General features: G+C 41.6%; 1 protein-coding gene across 6 annotated transcripts in view; it reads left to right on the forward strand.

Moving 5' to 3' along the window:
• The window catches only part of SMG7 (SMG7 nonsense mediated mRNA decay factor), a 54,221-nt gene extending 36,332 nt beyond the window's left edge, over positions 1-17,889 (forward strand). For 2 of the 6 annotated variants that reach the window (XM_087828244.1, XM_016224639.2), the window contains exons 9-23: positions 762-924; positions 1,239-1,395; positions 4,118-4,188; positions 5,271-5,331; positions 6,188-6,307; positions 7,192-7,618; positions 9,341-9,485; positions 9,948-10,330; positions 10,966-11,337; positions 11,991-12,140; positions 14,063-14,143; positions 14,609-14,768; positions 15,466-15,636; positions 15,749-15,894; positions 16,469-17,889. In XM_087828244.1, coding sequence (XP_087684370.1) covers positions 762-924; positions 1,239-1,395; positions 4,118-4,188; positions 5,271-5,331; positions 6,188-6,307; positions 7,192-7,618; positions 9,341-9,485; positions 9,948-10,330; positions 10,966-11,337; positions 11,991-12,140; positions 14,063-14,143; positions 14,609-14,768; positions 15,466-15,636; positions 15,749-15,894; positions 16,469-16,582 — 2,721 coding nt within the window. In that variant the 3' untranslated portion in view covers positions 16,583-17,889. The remainder of the gene's footprint in view (positions 1-761; positions 925-1,238; positions 1,396-4,117; positions 4,189-5,270; positions 5,332-6,187; positions 6,308-7,191; positions 7,619-9,340; positions 9,486-9,947; positions 10,331-10,965; positions 11,338-11,990; positions 12,141-14,062; positions 14,144-14,608; positions 14,769-15,465; positions 15,637-15,748; positions 15,895-16,468) is intronic. The other 4 variants (XM_016224640.2, XM_016224641.2, XM_016224642.2 and 1 more) reach the window with 4 other exon arrangements.
• Positions 17,890-19,764: the final 1,875 nt, after the last annotated feature.

Raw genomic sequence — 19,764 nt, forward strand, 5'->3', positions numbered from 1 at the left:
ACTTTGTTAGAAACTTGTGCTGTTAGGAGGTTGAGGCCACCAGCTGAGTGCATGGAGGTGACTTCTTCCTTATAGTGCTGGTTAGCAGGTCACTGTGAACACATGATTATTAAGTAAAAGCTGATGATGAAGTTCATGCATGTACCTTCCTTTAGGGAGAATGTCAGTGTAATAATTTATAGAAGTGCCTATAATATGTTAATGATTGCTTTAGATATCATTTACCCTGTGTTCCAAAGTATGTTCTTGCTATATACCTCGTTTATAAATAAGCTTCTTTAAATGTGTCAGGCCTTTGAAAGAGTAAATTTTATGACAAATTTTGGAAGTCATACATTATGTCCCGAGAGTTCGAAAATATGTTTTGAGTCGTTTTATTTGAAATTTGGTTTTCACTATGTGCACGTGCTTTCTAGTCATTGGTCCCAATTTAATATTTTAGTATGTATGCATCTCTTATATAAAACAGCTTCTAATGGATGAAAGTATATGAATTTATTGATGGATCCTGAAAACTTGTGAAAAACAACTCTGTGGTGTCTGGGTTAATTTCTTTCAAGGTGAAGTCAGCATGAGAAACATCAGACCACATTAGACTTGATTAAAATACTGGGATTTAAGAGTGGGACAGTTGACTCATCTGTAATTTTACTGGTTCCCTGGTCGCTCTAAATGCAGACCGCCTAAGTTTAATTCTTGTGTGGAAGATGGCTCCTGTTCTTGATGACAATATATGCAATATTCCCTGTCTTCTTTTACAGAAGCTGCTATTTCAAAAAGCTTTCAACTCTCAGCAGTTAGTTCACGTCACTGTCATTAACCTATTTCAACTTCATCACCTTCGTGACTTTAGCAATGAAACGGAACAGCATAGTTATAGCCAAGATGAGCAGCTGTGTTGGACACAGTTGCTGGCCCTCTTTAGTGAGTATTAAACCATTTAATTTTCTGTTCCATCTTCTTTGGAAAGCAGAATCTTAGGCATTTTCATCATTGTAACAAAGCATCTGGTGACATGTAAAGAAGTGTCCTATATGTCTTAATATTGACTCAAGAGGCTCGGGCTCTAAATACTGTTCTTTATCTGATGACATTCTCTCATCAGCTGTATCTTTAACAGTTTTTAACATGGGAAAGAAAATGCCTAATTTAGAAAGAAGCTATAAGTTAATTTTAAGTGTTAATTTGGACTGATAACACAGTTTCAAATATGCTTTCTGTTTGCATTTTTCTTTAAGTGTCTTTTCTTGGCATCCTGTGCAAGTGTCCTCTCCAGAACAAGTCTCAGGAGGAAACTTACAACGCCTATCCCCTTCCTGCAGTCAAGGTCTCCATGGACTGGCTGAGACTCAGACCCAGGGTCTTCCAGGAGCCAGTGGTGGATGAAAGACAGTAGTGAGTATCTTAGAATTTCATGTCAGCTTCTGTGCTTTGTTTGCTTGATAGTCAAAGATATGTAGAAACCACCTTCAAAAACACAACATTTGAACAATGGAAGACTGTATTTTCCACCCACTCTTTGGAAATTGAACTGAAGACCTCTTTGTATGCTTTCCCTTTATTGGAATTTTTCATATGAGGCACAGTCTTAAGGATTTCTGACTCTTGGCACTCCCCCTGTCCCTTGTTGCCCTGCTGGGGAAAAGCCATCTTTTACATTAAAAATGAAATTGAAATAAAACCAGTTTGTTTCTTATCCACTACATCATGCCCCAATTTTCTGTTTAGGAATTAAAGGGAAGAAATTTTTACTTCTTTCCATTATTTTCTATACATAAGCTGTTCAGTGCTGCCTTGTAGTAATATCCAATTTGAGTTATATTTGTTTTAAGCATAAATTTTAAAAAAAATTATAATGCCATTTATTTATTTATTTTAAAAAATATATCTTTATTGATTTCAGAGAGAGGAAAGGAGTGGGGGAGAGAGAGAGACAGAAACATCAATGATGAGAGAGTCATTGATCGAGCCCGCAACTGGGGCTGTGCCCTGACCGGGAATCGAACCCCAATCGCCTGGATCCTAGGTCAATGCTCAGCCGCTGAGCTACGCCCGGCCGGGCAAGGATAAAATATTTTGCTCATCGCCATTTTCGCTCTAATCTCTACTCAGAATAATTCTGACAGTTCTTAGGAACTATTGATTTTAGAGTGACAGATGAAAGCCTTCAGCTTACCTTTGATTGTGGAAATATTTTCAAGAAGGCTTTGCAGTGAATAGGAACTTCCTCCTCAATATATTTTGAAGGTTGATATAACGAGAATCTCTTTGAAATTTCTGCTTTGTGGTCCAGCATCTACACTCTGACCAAGGTCACAACCTAGAAAATGTCCTAGCCACATTTAAGACCCTGTGATCCCTCTACTTAATTCTCTTTCCTTTTCCCCCTTAAACCTAACTATAAGCTCCTTATTTTTGACATAAACTCTATGAATAGAGTTTAAACTGAGTATTGTAAGTAATACATACTTTTAGACACTGTTTCCTGGCACAAAATTTTCATTTCTTGACTCAGAAGCCGTACAGTTTTCCTTCCCTTGTGTACCTTAGAACCCAAAACTTGTATTTGGTATAATAAACTATACCAGTAACACTATGAAAGAAGAATCCAATGTTTTCATTTGCTTATAGAATTTTCATATTTATGGGCAGGGATTGATTGGCTTTGTTTTTGTTCCTGCAGTGACCCTTTTGGCCCATGCTCTCCATTCCCATTTCTTATCATGGCAAAGGATATTCAGCCAGAGGAATAGTTTTATTTACAAACCTTTTTTCCCCTCTTTCTTCCCTATCATTTGCTATTACCCCTTCCTCCTAGCAGGTATATCAGGATTTTTAGACTTATGCCCTCCCAGGTATTTTATTCTATCTTAAGTTATGTTACATCTCATTTTAAATACTAGTGTGGGGTATTTTTCTAAAATTGGAGCTTTTGCTTTTTTGTAAAGTCAAAATCTTACATATATTCAAATCTTCAGTTTCTGGCTTCTGGACATTTTCCATTTCTAGACCTTAGTTTCTTCTGTACTTTTTTGAGAACATGCTATTTAAGCTAATAAATATAAGCAGTACTGGCGCGCGTGCGTGCGTGCGTGCGTGTGTGTGTGTGTGTGTGTGTGTTTTCCCTTGTAGAAAGCAAAGTTATACTTAAGTAACCCAGAACAGAGTAAAGCAATATATCATTGTCATCTACTCCTACTCTTTTTGTGCAGTCTGTTTTCTTGAGATCTCATATTTGTTGCACAAAGACATTGCTGTTCTATTCTAATATTCTTTTTTAGGTTATTAACCTTCTTTTTCAACTGTCTCTCATAATTTGTTATATCCCCAAAGGCTTGTTGCAGACGTTTATTTTTTAATGTTTGCTTCCCCATACTCTGTATATCCTTTTGTATTATTTTAAGTGACATATTTCCATATTTCTAAGTGTACACTGTTAGAAGTAGTTGTCAGCTCCCAGGTTTTCTCCATGTTTTGATTACTTACATTTAATTTCTGTAACCTGGGCACCTTGACCTAGTCTTTCTTATCACTTTTCACCAACATTGGTTATATTCCAGGAAAAGCTTAATGTTGTAGTAGAGCATGATTATTTCTAAGTAAATACAAAAAATGTTTTACAAACATTCACAGATGTTGCTGTGTGTTAGGAAACAGAGTTTAGAGGCAAGGCCGTCATAACAGAGCGCATATGCATCTTGACCAGGGAATGCGGTTTGACTGGCAGAGCCATTCCCTGTCACAGATTGAGTAACAAAGGCTTCCACAGCCAATGTGTACGTGAAAGTTCTATGAAAACATAAAAACATGGTCAGAGTTTTCCAAGAAATACCAATTTTCAATGTTTAAAACTGAAAAATTATTTTCACTAGCTGTTAAATTGGGAGCCTGGGACCATCTGCAGTAGTATCTATCTCATGGAAATTTGACCCTTCTGATGCATCTTTCATCTAGACATCTTTGAAAATATGTTGTAGGAAGTCATACAGTCTTTAAAGTGCTGAAGCAAGGGGAAAATGCATAAAGTCTAGTCCTAGAGATAACATTTTCATGGCTTATTAATGTTCTGGTTTCTCTTCTAAAAAGATAAAGTCTGAACTATCGCTTTCATTTACAGCATTTGGCCCTGGCTGATTTCTCTCCTAAATAGTTTCCATCCCCATGAAGAGGATCTTTCAAGTAATAATGGTAAGGGCCACCTCAACCTTGTGTTGTGACATTGCTCGCTGTCGCTGATAGTGGGCAGAGGGTCAGAAAAAAGCAGGGTTGTGTTTTTAATGTATCTGATGTTAAGTTGAATGTCTCAGAAGTGACTTGAACTCCACACTGACAGAGTGGGTGGAAGTAGAGGTGATGCTCTTCTGCTCTTCCAGTAGTGTGCTCTCCTGTTTGGGTATCTTAACAGGAGCCCAGAGAGTGCAGTACCTTCAGATTCTTTCCAGTCTCCTCATTCTTACTATTTGAAAACACACACAAAGTAATTGAACAGCATTATTCTGACAGAGTTATAAACATTTGAGACATACACATATAAAGAACCCAAGTCCTCCATGGTTCTCTCATACAGAGATACTTTGTACTGTTCACATGATAGTATATTTTCTATGGGCCTTTTTCTGTGTGTACATACACAACCTGTATGTGTTTGGTATCAAATTCAGCTTTGTATTTGCTCTTTAAATTTAACATTATATTAGCATTTTCCTTTGTCATTTAAACATTTTGAAACATGGTTTTTCACTGGCCGCATAATATTCCACGCTATGGCTATGCCATAATTTATTTAATCATTGTCCATTTGCTTTAAGATTTTTCCCATTATAAATAATTCTACACTGAACAGTCTCGTTGACCCCTTTCTGATTATTTTTCCTCCTTTAGATCAGTGCTCCTCAAGCATTAATTTGCAAGTGAATCACATGGGACCTTGCTAAAATGCAGTTTATGATTCAGTAGGTTTGGGATAGTTTCCAGGATTCTGCATCCCTTACAAGCTCCCAGGTGATGTCAGTTTTCTTCAGTACTTTGGGATTACTGGGTCTGAGGCTATGAAATTTTAAGACTGCTGCGAAAAAAATCACTGTACTCCTCCTCCTCTGCACTGGGTTATTTTATCAGGGCTGCTGTAAAGAAGAGCAGGAAACTATGAACATCATATAGTTTATCCTGAGACATTCCTTTTCTTTTTTTTTTTTTTACTTAGCAGTATTCTGCTAACAACAGTATTTTAATTAAGATGTTTATGAATCTTGATTTCTACCCTTCTCTAGCTACACCACTTCCAGAGGAGTTTGAGTTACAAGGATTCTTGGCTTTGAGACCTTCTTTCAGGTGGGTGGCAGCTGGAGGAGACTGAGTTCATTGCTGGTGATTGCAGTATTAAAATTAACAGGAATCAGGCTTGGGTGTAGAAGCACTTTTGAGCTTTGTCTTCTTTTCCTAACAGCAACTGATAGTGAAAGTTTTTTATGTAAAATGGATTTGTGTATGTCATGCCTTTAATTCCTGGAGTAAAAAAGCCTCCTAATCAACTTCCCTATTTAGAGTCCCTCTCTTTCTATAGTTTATTTCTACCCTGTTTCCACATTATATTTTTAAAGTATAGACCTGATGATGCCCCATTACTAATACAGAAACACTTGTTCCAGTGGCTTGCTGTCCAAATGCTTAGTTGTTCAGCATATTTTCTGTCACTGTGCAGTGCTTAGTTGTTCGGCCATGTTTTCCGCTTCCACCCTCCTCCCCACCAATACCTACCTTATACATACTGTATATTCACTATGTTTTTTTCTTGAATAGCTGTGTTTTTATTCCTCTGAAACTTTGTTCTTGCTATGCCTAGAACATTCCCTTTTCCTCTTTGTCCTTCCCTTACCAATCTGTAAGTACTTGCCAGTAACTGGCCAAGCTCCAGCTCAGATACCAACTATGTGAAACCTTCTCAGAGCTTAGCAGAAAGAACTAACTCTCATTTTTCACTGTGTTCTAATTCTTTGCATAGTGCTTTTTCTGCTTCATTGGATTTTAAATCATTGGGAATGTAAATTCAAACAAATGTAGTCGATTGCATCAAATAGTTATCCTGTATGGAAAAATCTGAAGTCATTTCAGTTAATTAGGTGAATTTGGTTGCCTGGAATATATCTTTAGCAGTTTATTTTTTATAATTTGCTTATATCAACTTTAGGAACTTGGATTTTTCCAAAGGCCACCAGGGTATTACAGGAGACAAGGAGGGTCAGCAGCGACAAATACGGCAGCAGCGCTTGATCTCTATAGGCAAATGGATCGCTGATAATCAGCCAAGGTATTCTTCATTGGACACACATACACACCTGTTTTTTAGTCTTTGGTATAATGCTATTGATTATAGACTTTTAAGACAAAATGTTGGTGACATAAATTATAACCCTAGTGATCATTATACTCTTAAATCTTTCTTCTCCCCATTACACTGCCTATTGTAGAGGAATTGGCTTCACTCCCTTCTTTATCATGAGCTTCTGCTCTAATTTATAAACGTCTCTGCCAATCTAAGTTGTACATTCGCAGTTACAATGCTTTCTTTTGTATTGATTGACAGGGCCATGGTGGTCAGTTTCAATCTGGACAAACCAGGGTGGTGCTAGTGGCTAGTTAAATAAAAATCGCATAGAGTAGTTGGTGTAGTGCAGGGGCACAGGCCTTAGAGTCAGATAGGTTTGAATTCCGTTTCAAGTTCTGCCATTTCCCCAGGTCTGTGTCCTCAGGATCCTCTGCTTGATTATAGCCTTTCCAAAGTCAGTCACTATTTCATGGTCATTTTTGTATTGAGGTGCCTGTCATACTGTGAGCATGTTTGAATGAACTGATTACCTCTTAGCTCAGTTTTTACTCCTATAAAATAAGAGTTATAAATAGCTAATACAAGGGCCTAATCTAGTACCTGTGTTTAAAACATGCTCAGTAATTGTAGCTGTAATTATTAGAAAATATTAAAGGGCGTGGGAATGTGTTGTGTTGAGTATGATAATGAGAATCCGAGTCTCTACGTAACTGCTTTCTGTGTGTCCGAATCCACACTGTTATATCCTGCTGTTTCCAAGTGTTTAGGGCTGGGAATCTTTTGACTGTTGGGTCCATACACAATTCAGTAGTTATTGTTTTTTAGGTTTATGTTTTTCATATATGGATTTATTTTTACCTTTTTAGGCTGATTCAGTGTGAAAATGAGGTAGGGAAATTATTGTTTATCACAGAAATCCCAGAGTTAATACTGGAAGACACCAGTGAAGCCAAAGAGAACCTCATTCTGCAAGAAACATCTATGATTGAGTCACTGGCTGCAGACGGGAACCCAGGACTGAAATCGGTGCTGTCTACGGGCCGAAATCTAAGCAACAGCTGCGACACTGGAGAGAAACCAGTGGTCACCTTCAAAGAGAACATTAAGCCACGAGAAGTGAACAGAGACCAAGGAAGAAGTTTTCCTCCCAAAGAGGTGAGAAGGGACTATAGCAAAGGAATAACTGTAACTAAGAATGAAGGAAAGAAGGACACCAACAAGAGGAAAACAGAGCCCAAGAAATGCACCTTAGAAAAGTTACAGGAAACAGGAAAGCAGAATGTGGCAGTGCAGGTAAGCTGTATTTGAACTCTAAAGCAGGTGAGGAAGGCTCACACAAAAGGCAAGGTGTTTAATTTGTTCCTAAACCCTTGAGAATTGGCTCTTCTAGAAGCTTGAATGCATTCTCCAAATGCTTATAGTAAGAGCTGTGGTTGATGGTTACTTCATTGACCCTTGGGAATTGTCATGTGAGCGAAAGAGCCTTAACCTATGTGACAGCTTTATTAGTTCTGTTCAGTTTATGTGGTTTGAAATGACCAGTTGCAGAGCTGTCAGTTCCACAAAGACATTTTCTTTGGAAGATATAATTGCCATTTGTTGATGCTGCAGTGAGAAATTGGGGATCTTTGATAGATCCAGTAGAACTAAGAGTATATTGAGGCTTGTATAGGTTTTTTTTTTTTTTTACAAGATAAAATATATCCTGAGAAGAAGATGAGGCTCTTTTTCTTGACATTTATTCTTGTCCCAGCCAGTAGCATTATTAACACTTCATTGTTACCCTGGCTCATGGGAATTTGTAAAGCAAGAACCCAACTCTCCTGCTGGGAAACAATAGACTGCTCAGTCAGTTGCAACTTCGGGGTGTGTGTGTGTGTGTGTGTTTTAATATCTTTCCAAGGTGACACAGATGATTTTATATAAAGGGAAAGGGGTCTTGACTCTGTACTGGTTTTATTAATACCATTAATGTTTGAGTAAATGCCATTTGTTTCGTTGACATATTTTGGCAAATATATTTGTTTTCAGTAGGCACGAGGAACCTACATTTTTGAAGGCTGCCTACATTTTTGCAGGACTTTTGTGGGGAGGGAAAGGGGGAAATAAGAACATATAGTAGTCCCATTTTAAGATTAGTAAGGGGAGAAATAGGAAAACATGGCAGAAATTAAGAAAAGGGGTGGAAAGAGACAGATGCTGGGGAAAAGCAGGGAAAACCTAACTGAACTATAAAGCTGAGGGCTCAGTGCTATGTAGGGATAGAGTCCAGCATTCCCTGCCTACTCTGCATCCATTCTCTATAACTGCTTTCCAACACCATTCGGACTGGAAATAAAATCTCCTGGTCTCTCATCCCTCTTACCTCTGCCTGTGGGTGATTAAAGAGAGCCTGCTAACAGTCAATGGATTACCACCCTCTGTACCTCATCCTAACTTTTCTATAAATGGTACCTGTTTTCCCTCTTTTTACTCATCTTGAGCAGGACATGGGGCATCCAATTCTTCTGGCTCCAAGTGCAGGACTCAGGGCTTGTTCTTTAGAAGGTATCCTTATTTATTCTGAAGGGTGGCGGGTGGATGCCCAGATGAAATTAAATTGAGGGCCAAAGTAGGTCATCATTAATTTATAATTTAGTATTTTATTTAATGAATTAGAGTATAAAGGGCCCTGGAGCCCATAACAGGCAACTTAAGATCATAGGCAAGTTTTTTAACCTGTTGCCATCGGGTGTCTCATTTGTAAAACAAATGAGCTCTCAGGTTCTTTCCATATTTAATATTTTTATGATTTTGTGAGGGCAAGATAATTGTACTAGTAAAACTAAGACCATGTATCTTTTATTGACAAATCATGTATTTTGATTTTCCTCTTTTTAATTTAGGTCAGTTTAAATATCTTCAGCATATACTTTTTTTTGGACAGTGGTGTTTTAAATACTTTCTTAGAGTAGGTGCTTCTTTCTGACACATTTGAGTATCAGATTATTAAAGTTTTGCTTCCTTTGGTCACAGGTAAAATCCCAGACAGAACTAAGAAAGACTCCAGTGTCTGAAGCCAGGAAAACGCCTGTAACTCAAACGCCAAGTCAAGCAAGCAATTCCCAGTTCATCCCCATTCACCACCCTGGAGCCTTCCCTCCTCTTCCTAGCCGGCCAGGTAAATGTGTTTTATAATTTCTTCTACTTAGTACCTCTGTGTAGGAGTTTCTATTCATTCGTTGAGTAATTCATACTCTATTGGCGTGACATTACTAAACTATTGTGCTAAAAGGTAGAAGGAAGTTAACGTTTTCCCTAACACTTATGAAATGATTTTGGAGCCATTTCTCTGTTAGTTCATACACAAGTACATGTTTGTTATCATGAAGGAACTCCTGTCATTAAACACGGTGTTTAGAACACTCCAGTTACTTAAGTGGATATAAGTAGCAGCCAATAGTCTATATTTAATTCTTGAAGTGAAGTTAAAGATTTTTCACTTGATCAGTCTTGATGGTTGATCCCTGCCTTTTATAACTTGAGAAGACCTCTTCCCCACCCTCCCAACCCTAATGACTTATTTTTGCCTTTCTTTTGCTACATTTCTTTAGAACTAAAGCTATGTTCTTTTATTTTAAAGGGTTCCCGCCCCCAACATATGTTATTCCCCCTCCTGTGGCATTTTCTATGGGCTCAGGTTACACCTTCCCAGCTGGTGTTTCTGTCCCAGGAACCTTTCTTCAGCCAACAGCTCACTCTCCAGCAGGAAACCAGGTGCAAGCTGGGAAACAGTCCCACATTCCTTACAGCCAGCAACGGCCCTCTGGACCAGGGCCAATGAACCAGGGACCTCAACAACCACAGCCACCTTCCCAGCAACCCCTTACATCTCTACCAGCTCAGCCAACAGCACAGTCTGCAAGCCAGTTGCAGGTTCAAGCTCTAGCTCAGCAGCAACAATCCCCTACAAAAGCCGTGCCAGCTTTGGGGAAAAGTCCTCCTCACCACTCTGGGTTCCAGCAGGTAAGTGACACTGTGTATCGTCCAGCTGAACTAAGGAGGGGAAGGCTGAAGTGAATCAGCATTCAGTTAATTGAAAATACTAGTTAGGCTTTCATATGCCTCTGACTTGTAATGTTGATGAAAATATAAAAGTGTTCTCTTTGCTGTTTAGGAAAGTTCAGGTGTTTTCCTTTCCACTTTTGTAAAAGATACTAGATCTTAACTACTATTCATTGCTGCTACTGTTTGTCAGTTTTATTGGAAAGTATTTTCTGTAAATAATTCTTTCCTATGTGCACATAAACTATAGAAGGGAAGCTGAATCGTCACCTTGCTGTGATGTTAAGAAAGCTATGACACCAGTCTTAAATGTTGTCATCCACACAGCACTTGAAACGGGGGAGACACACACACTTACACTCACACTCACTAAACCTCTTAAATAATTGAATTGAAAGTGAGAACGTGAGTTCAGTGCCCATAACCTGTACTAGGGAAGCTCTGTATTGGAATACCTAAAGGGCAGAGGGAGCTGCTGCATTGCCTAGAGTGTTGCTGATTCTAAGACCCATTATGTTTCTTCCGTGGCTCCTGGGCACTGAGTATAAGTGGCGTTGCATTTTATCCCCATTCTGATGGCAGCTTCTCTTCTTCAGTATCAGCAGGCAGATGCCTCCAAACAGCTGTGGAATCCCCCTCAGGTTCAAGGCCCGTTAGGGAAAATCATGCCTGTGAAACAGTCCTACTACCTTCAGACCCAAGACCCCATAAAACTGTTTGAGCCGTCATTGCAACCTCCTGTAATGCAGCAGCAGCCTCTAGAGAAAAAAATGAAGCCTTTCCCCATGGAGCCATATAACCACAATCCCTCAGAAGTCAAGGTCCCAGAATTCTACTGGGACTCTTCCTACAGCGTGGCTGATAACAGAGCTGTGGTGGCCCAGCAAGCAAATATTGACCGCAGGGGCAAGCGGTCACCAGGAGTCTTCCGTCCAGAGCAGGATCCTGTGCCCAGGATGCCATTTGAGGTATGTGTCCTTTCCTGTCACCAGGCACTTCAGAGATAGGTCTGGGGCTGCATATATTTTGAGTTTCTCAGGAGCTGTTTCTGAAGGTTGCAGAATGCTGCTGAGCAGTGGGAGCAGCGCGTGGTCTCCTCCTCACAGCTGCACAGTATGTAACTGTGATGGTCTGGCAGAGAAGACGTCAAGAAGTCTAACCCAGCACGTTAGAGTATCTGAGATAAAGCTCCCTGCGTTGGGCTGAATCATCTGCATTTAAAAATAGTTTACTGCACATTTAAACAAGTTGCTTTCTGAGAGGAGCAGTCAGCCAGTTGTCTTTGATACTGGAGTTCCCCTTCTTGCCCTTTTTATTCCTGAGACACGGGGATGGGTTTGTAACTTGCTCGTTAGCGCCAGGTAAGTCAGTCACTTGGCTTCCGTGCGTTGTTTGACTTACCAGCTGCTTGGACCTTCTGTGTTCTGCTCTGTTGCTTCTTTGTATTGTCTTCGTCTTTCTCACCCACTGTTCTTGTGCCACTTTGCTTTTGTGTTTCAGAGCCTTTTCCGTGTTGCGTAATACTGCCTCACTATCAGTTACTTCACCCGTAATCATGCCACTACTCCTTTGTGCTTTTGTCATCGCTATTGCCTCTCACTGTGATCCTTTCTGTCACTAGGACCCCAAGGGCTCCCCTCTGCTTCCTCCGGACCTGTTAAAGAGTCTGGCTGCCTTGGAGGAAGAGGAAGAGCTGATTTTTTCTAACCCTCCTGATCTTTACCCCGCTCTGCTGGGGCCTCTCGCCTCTCTCCCTGGAAGAAGCCTCTTTGTATGTATTTGACATAATTCTTGCTCTAACCCCAGCTGCTTTTCTGAGATGTTGGGATAGGTGATTTTTTCTTTTGGCGGGGGGGGGGGGGGCTTTTCTTTTTTACGGAATTGTAAAGTTTATTTCCCGATGGCCCAAACTGGCCTTCAAATGGTAGTAGAACATGCAGAACGTCTCTGACGGACAGCCTGACTCCCCCAGACCTTGTAGTCGTGGCTTTGTTATGGCCACCCTGCAGGGCTGGTCACACGCAGGCTGTGGTGCTGGAAAATTAACTTCTCAAGTGATCCAGGAACGTCACATGTCATTTAATCTTATTTAGGACTGAGATTTTTTTCTCATATATTCAAAATAGGAAATGAAATATGTTCTAGACATTTTACTGATGCTTTTGAATGGTATGTGGCTCTTTTCTGTTTGGTTAACTAAGAGCTTTGATCAGAGCCAGAATTCTGTAAACAGAATGGCTGAAAAGGAAGATGGTTCTATTAAGTGGTGTTGGAGTGCCATAAATGAGTGAATGCAAGCAATAAATGCCTAGAATGACAAAGTTTAAGAATTGAGTAACATCTTTTTAAAAAATCTTCTAGAACCTAGTCTGCTTTTCAAAGGCCGTCATGCTGTGCATGTGCCAGTGTTCACATTATAGTAACTAAGGTGGGGAAGTAAAAAAAAAATGTGCTGTGAGGTTTTTTCTGTCCTTCACCCCATCTTAATAAAACATAAAACAGTTATGAGTGTTTTACTTCCTGTTTCTTCCCCATAAACGCGGGGCAAGAAAACATAAGATTAAAATGCGTTGATTATAGTATCAGGAGAAATAAAAACTTAATGGAGCTTCTGACAGGCTGCCCGTCCCTGGCACTTGACATTCCCTTAAGAGTTTGTCTGGGTGAGTGGCCTTAGAGAGCTCCCACCTTCCCCCCTAAGTTAGCAGAAATAGAATCCCCTAAAAACAGTGCCCTGGCGGCACCTAGGGGTGTGGGAAGCCCAGCTGCCAAACTGCTGTCTCTAAACTGCTGTTTGCCTGCCTTGCTGCTTTTCTCAGGTGGCTGAGGGCCTGAGGGAGTGTCTGTCTGTCCATGTGCTTCCTGATCCCTCCCTTGTTCCTGTTGTGCTTGCTCCTTCCATAGGAAACGAAGCTCACTGCACAGTTTGGGAGGGGCGTTTTAGTGTTTTTGTTTCATGTTTTAAAAAAAACCTTGACTGTAATTTGTATATTTAACATTGTTGCTGATACAATGTGTATGAAAGTGACTTGCATGTAGTAGGTATTTAATAAATGCATCACTGACCAGCTATTCAAGGACAGCCAGCATCGGAGATCTAGCTTTTTTTCCTTGTAACTTTCTTGAAGCTTGATTTTAACAATTACATATTTTAATACAGGGTGGGGCAGAAGTAGGTTTACAGTTCATATGGAAAATAATACAATAATTAATAAGTAATACAAGAACACATTCTGTTTCACATACAGCTGTATACCTACTTTTGCCCACCCTGTATAAACCAGAGTTGCATAGGGACCATGTTCACAAGACCAGTTGTCAAATGTATTTGAAAGGCTTTTCTGTCATTAATGTCAGTGTTTTAAAAACTTGGGGAGAAAACAGTGCCAGATCAGTTCAGCATCTTGTTTTGAGGGTGTTCAGGGCCCCTGGTCTGTACTAGAATCTCTGTGCTAGATTAGAGGGCCCGGTTGAGGAGGAGGGTCTGTAACGGGCTATGGCCCCTGGCCGGGCTGGCGTCATGGCCTTCACAGCTTTGCGTTCACATCTTGTGAGCCTCATGCTACACACGAAGGTGAGAACAAGTGCACTCCCATTGTGGTCTTGTACTTGGGCCGTATAGTGTCTTAAAATTACTATTAAGAAAATGAAAGGCATGAGCTAACCACCTTTTTATTTTCCGGGACTGTGAAGAAATCCTTACTGGAGAAGCCCTCCGAGCTCATGTCACACTCATCCTCTTTCCTGTCCCTCACAGGATTCTCTCTCAACCAGGTGGGTACATAGGGAGGAGTCCCAGTCCTGCTTTGCCGTCGTGTGGGCTCGTGTTTTCTTTCCCTTCCTATTTCAGGATGTCTGTTTCTCTCTCTCATATATTGGCTCCTTCTGGATATTTGATTTTACCCCCTCTCCCTCTGATGGGCTACCCTAGAGACTTGTATGTTACAAGTTTGAACCCTTTAACTTCTCATTAATATTAAAATCCATAGGGCTCTGTTTTGCCAAATAAATTATTCATACTTTTTAACCTGAGTGGTTCATGTAGATAAGAGCAAAATAAAGGGTGAGGGAAAGCAGAGGGAAATGAATTTAACAGGAAAGCTGAAAGAAACAAAAGCTTTCAAAAGTTTGCCTTAAGAAAAGCTGAAGGTGTACCAAGCATCTGTGAACCTGACCATGGCATTTTCTTAAATCGCTTTCCTTGGCGTGTGTCTGGAACTTGTTGTCATTGTCTTTCAGGAAAGATACCCAAACAACAGTGTGTTCAATGAGGTATATGGGAAAAACCTGACAACCAGCTCCAAAGCCGAGCTCAGTCCCGCAATGGCCCCCCAGGAGACATCCCTGTACTCTCTGTTTGAAGGGACTCCGTGGTCCCCATCACTTCCTGCCAGTTCAGGTATTGAGTAGTCTTTAAATAATAGACCTTGCATTACCGATAAACTCAAATTGATTAGAGTTAGTATGATTTTGTAATTATAAATATATTGAGTTGATTTTTTTTTTTTTAAAGTAACTTCTAAAAGAAAATAGAAAAAAAGCCTGATGCACCAGTTTACATAACAAATGCCACTAAAAAAGCTTCTCCCATCCTCAGTAACCAGCAGAGGTGTAAGGGAGAAAAATATGGATTCTGTCTTAAGGATTTCAGCTAGTTTGTGTTTTGCGGTTTTTTTTAGTTTTGTTTGTAGATATTCATTCTTTGCAGGAAAAATTGCAGTTTTTTAAGTAGAGATTTTTTAATTTCTATTTTATAAATGGAGTCTGCCTTAAGAGTAATTCTTAAGGTTAGGCAATTCTGTTTCTCATGTAGAAGACCAGTGGATACTTAACTGAAAGAGGTATGCCACATTAGTGTGTGCACTCGACAGAATTGGCTACTGCTTTGTTTCGCTCTGTTTTGTTCTAGGGCAAGGAATGTGCCTAGATATGTTCAGTGAAACAAGTTTGTGCATCTAGCAGAGTCCTTTTTGGGGCCCCAAAGCCCTCTGGTTATTTTTAGTAGAATTTAAGTGATCAGATCTACAGGAGACTTTAGTTGTTGACATGTTTGTGAAACAACTTATTTGATGTTCTGTTTTGCTGTTATTTAATAGATCATTCAACACCAGCCAGCCAGTCTCCTCATTCCTCTAACCCAAGCAGCCTACCAAGCTCCCCTCCAACACACAACCATAATTCTGTTCCATTCTCCAACTTTGGACCTATTGGGGCTCCAGATAACAGGGATAGGAGAGCTGCAGATCGGTGGAAAACGGATAAGCCAGGTGAGACCCAAACTTCACAAAAGTGAAATAACTTAATCTGTCTTTCCCTGGCTTTGGGCATTTGGCAATGATAAAACATCATTTTAAATTCTTACCTCTCTTCATTCCTTAGCCATGGGTGGGTTTGGCATTGATTATCTCTCAGCAACATCACCCTCTGAGAGCAGTTGGCATCAGACCAGCACTCCAAGCGGCACCTGGACAGGCCACGGCCCCTCCGTGGAGGATTCCTCTGCTGTCCTCATGGAGAGCCTAAAGGTGAGTGGATTTCAGGAACAAGAACCACAAGTGCTGTCTCTGCTTTCATTCACATGAATAGCTAGGTTTATTTTTACGGCCCGTAGACTCGATTAATTAATAGCACACACTAGCAGAGTTCTCAAAACATGGCCTGCCTTGTAGGATTCTTGAATGGGCTTTTTGTTTTTAATTTGTGAATTCACTAGTGATAGAGCATTATCTTCAGGGGGCCAAAACACAAAGGTCCTAGTTACATTCTGAGGTTAAGAAAATCCTGGTGCGTCTTGGAGTGTTTGAGTTAAGCCTTTTCTGAACAAGTAAAAGGACATCTAATAGTAATACTCTGTGGTCACACATGGAGCTTAGTTTTAGTAAAAAGATTCATATAAAATGTACTTTCACCTTTTCTGATCTAAAATGATCTTAATGCAAACTAACTAGTCTTGAAGACAGTCTTTCTAATAGCTGGATTTTTTTAGGGGGTGGGGATCTTGGGATATCGTGCCTTTATATTTGGCTGGGATTGAAAAATCAATCCCTTCAGGCAACCAGGCATTTGCACTCTGCTGACCATCTCTGGGCTGTTTTTCAGTCGATCTGGTCCAGTTCCATGATGCATCCTGGCCCTTCGGCTCTGGAGCAGCTGTTGATGCAGCAGAAGCAGAAGCAGCAGCGGGGACAAGGCACCATGAACCCTCCACACTGAGGCCAGGGTGTACCCTGGTAGTGAAAGCTCCATACACCATGGCATGTTGGGTTTGCAGGCCTGGCCCACAGCCCCTGCAGGTGGCAGCCCTCTTTTCTGTTTCTTGCCGTCGAGAGGGTGTAAGTGTCCACCAGCCCGCTGAGTGTGCACGAAATGTCCGCAGTGCAACATAAAGAAAACCATCAGGAACTCTCCGTCCCCCCGGGGCCTCCTGGAGGGGGAGAGAGAGGAGCTGCCGTTTGTCTCACTCAGTTACCTGATAGCACCGCCTCTCGCCTTCTCCATCGTGCATGTCCCCAGCCACATGGGAAGTGAAAGCTGAGAAGGGAAGGCAGGCGGGAGAAGCCAATGGGAACTTCTCAGTCCTTTTTTCCTCTTTGGGGAATAAAATAGGAATCCATTAATGATTGCTTTGCTGACTGAGAATGTAGTTGAAATTATTCCTGAACATCTTTTATTATTGTTATTACTCTCAGTAGTAAAAAGTCACACTGAATTCTTCCATACACAGATGTGCTTCTTCTAGTCAGTGTGTAGCAGGGAGAGCCCCGCTCACTGCTCCTTGGGTTGTTGGTGACAGGATGGGGAAGCAGACCTCTTTGGCCAGTGGCAGTGTTCCGTAGGGGAGAGTACAAGGCCTCACCTTAATGCAGAAGGTTCCGGTAGGCCCTCCTCTGGCCTGGAGACTCCAGCAGGAAATGCCCTTCACTCTGTAGGTGCTCGAGCCCCACTCGAGGGTGCAGTGTGGGTGATGGTGCTGGGCTGGACCAGCAGGTGGCTGCTGTAGGATTTTCAATGAACGTTTTGATTCCTGTACATTTTGCAGTAGCAGAGCAAGCAGTCTCAGAAGGCGGGCGAGTCCATTCGTGGCCTGACGTTGTACTAGGTAGAAGCTTTCAGTGTGGTTATTTTTTGTTTGGTTGGCTTTTGTGCCCCTATCCTACTTACCACCCGCTCCTTCCATCCCTACCTCCGTCCCCTTCTACCCTATGCTATGTGCTAGTCATTGTTTTTATTCCTAATATGTACAACATCGCACCAAGAGGCAACAGCATGGGGTCCAGCAGCTGGGGCCCAAAAGACAGTCTGAAGAGGAAGGAAGCAGCGGTGTCTGCGTAGCCTGGGGGCCAGACCCTCACCCAGCCACAGTCTCCCAGCCTCCACCTTCAGAGCGAAACTCAAGGCACCATGGACACACGTGCGTCAGCACAGAAGGAAACACAACGAAGCCCATTCTGGAAGAGGTGGAAGAAAGGAAAATGTACTTTTATTTGCTATTTATTAGAAGGAAAGAGGACTGAAAATTTTCTCGGGTAGAAACAGAAGGACAGCATTTCTGTTAGTCATTTCCTGGAAAAGTAATATTTTAAGGGGAAATTATGGAAACAATCTACATGCCCAATTGCTGTGCTAGTGGTAGGGTTTATTTTCTGGGAGGTCTCCTTTGTGTGCACGTGTGAGTGTATGTGCACACGCACACCCATCTGCTCGGAGGGGAGGGGCAGTGTGTTGAATGTGTGGAGTTGATGTGGGACTTTAGAGCTGGAAGATGGCTGCAGAGCAAAGCACATCTTAGAGCGCCAGAGTCACTGGAGGCAGCCCCAGCAGTGAGAAGGAGTGGGGCTAATGCTCATTTCTCTTCAGAGAGAGGGGTTGGAGTCCCATGTGCTTACATTATTGCTCTTAGTTTGACACGGTGTTTGGGTTTTTTGGTTTTGGTTTTGGTTTTTTTTGGGAAGGTCTGAAAGGGTGAAGCCCCCTCCCCCCCCATGGCAATATGAAACCCTTTGTGCTTCTCTCCCACCTCTTCCCTATGTCCACCCTTCTTTAGTCCTCCCTCCCAGGCCTCCTCCCTGCTGCCTTTCCCCAGTTTGTGTGTTTGAGCCCCACATCAGGCAGCTGCAACATTCCAGTGTGAACCGTCACTGATTCTTGCACCTAGACCAGCCCACCAGGTTCGCCGTCTCGCTCCCAGGAGCCCACATCCCCTCTGCAGCCCCATTTCTGCATGAGCATTTTGTTTGGAATGTTTTCTGACTCGGGGCGGATTACTCACCTTACCATCCTCAGTGTGGAGTAATGAGGAGAGGGAGAGAATCTTCATCAGAAACTGGTTTTGTGTAGTAAACTTTCTTTTGTGTTTTGTTTTTTGTTTTGTTTGGGGTTTTTTTGTTTTGGTCTGTCTGTGCAAGACCTGCAGCTGCTGAAATCAGCTTTGCCTTTAATTAAACCATGTTCTCTCCAACCAGATCTGTGTACAGATGGTTTCTTTTCTACCCTAAAAGAAAATCCAACTTACAGAGCAAGACTTGGGAACAAGTCAGAAGTCATCTAGGAGAAAGCAGAGGTGGTCAGAAATTGAATATACTTCAGGGTTACTTTGGCTTTTATAGCATTCCAAACCATATGCATTAGTATGGAAAGGGGCAGGTAGCAGGAAGCTATCAGACTGTTCTTTAGTAAGTAAAGAATGCTCATGCAAAGGAGTTAGCACATCCACCATTATCCCTACTTTCTCTGTTAGGAATGCACTTGCCTAAGTCAGAGAGAGCTTATCCTTTTGGCCTATAAAATTCACTAAGTCTGATTGGCAGCAACAGTAGTAACTGTTCTCAACTCTGGGGTTGTATTTCTTCAGCGTGCTGGGCCTTCCTCCTAGGTGTTGATTCAGTCTATACCTCACCTGCACACTTGAAAAACTTAACAAAGCCCTATAAACTCACAAGAAAGAAGGCAGGGTGGGGGGTTCTGTTTAAGCAACGAGACTTAAAGAAAGTTAATTTTTTGTGTGTGCCTCCTGAATGACCTGTACGGTTAGCTCAGGCCCCAGGAGTCTGATAGTAGTGTACAGAAATAGAGGTACTGACGCTTAAGCCTTGGGCCTGCACGCTGGGTGTTTTGGGTTTTTATTTTTATCACACATACAGAGAAGTGCACTGGTATCTGTGCAACCCAGTGAGTTTCTCACAAAGTGAGCACATCTGGGCAGCCAGGAGGAAACATCACCCTGGGAGACCCCCTCATGCCTTCCAGACACTTCCAACCACTACCCCACCCCAAAGTGTTCATAATCCTAAATTCTCACATTGTTTAATAGGTTGAATTTTAACAGGGAAAAGTAGATTAGCAAACACTTCCAAACCATAATGGTCTCGGCACCGTGCACCGCAGAGGCGTCCTAA

The sequence above is a fragment of the Miniopterus natalensis genome, chromosome 19 (assembly GCF_054644295.1).
Source record: "Miniopterus natalensis isolate mMinNat1 chromosome 19, mMinNat1.hap1, whole genome shotgun sequence".
Lineage (NCBI taxonomy): Eukaryota > Metazoa > Chordata > Mammalia > Chiroptera > Miniopteridae > Miniopterus > Miniopterus natalensis.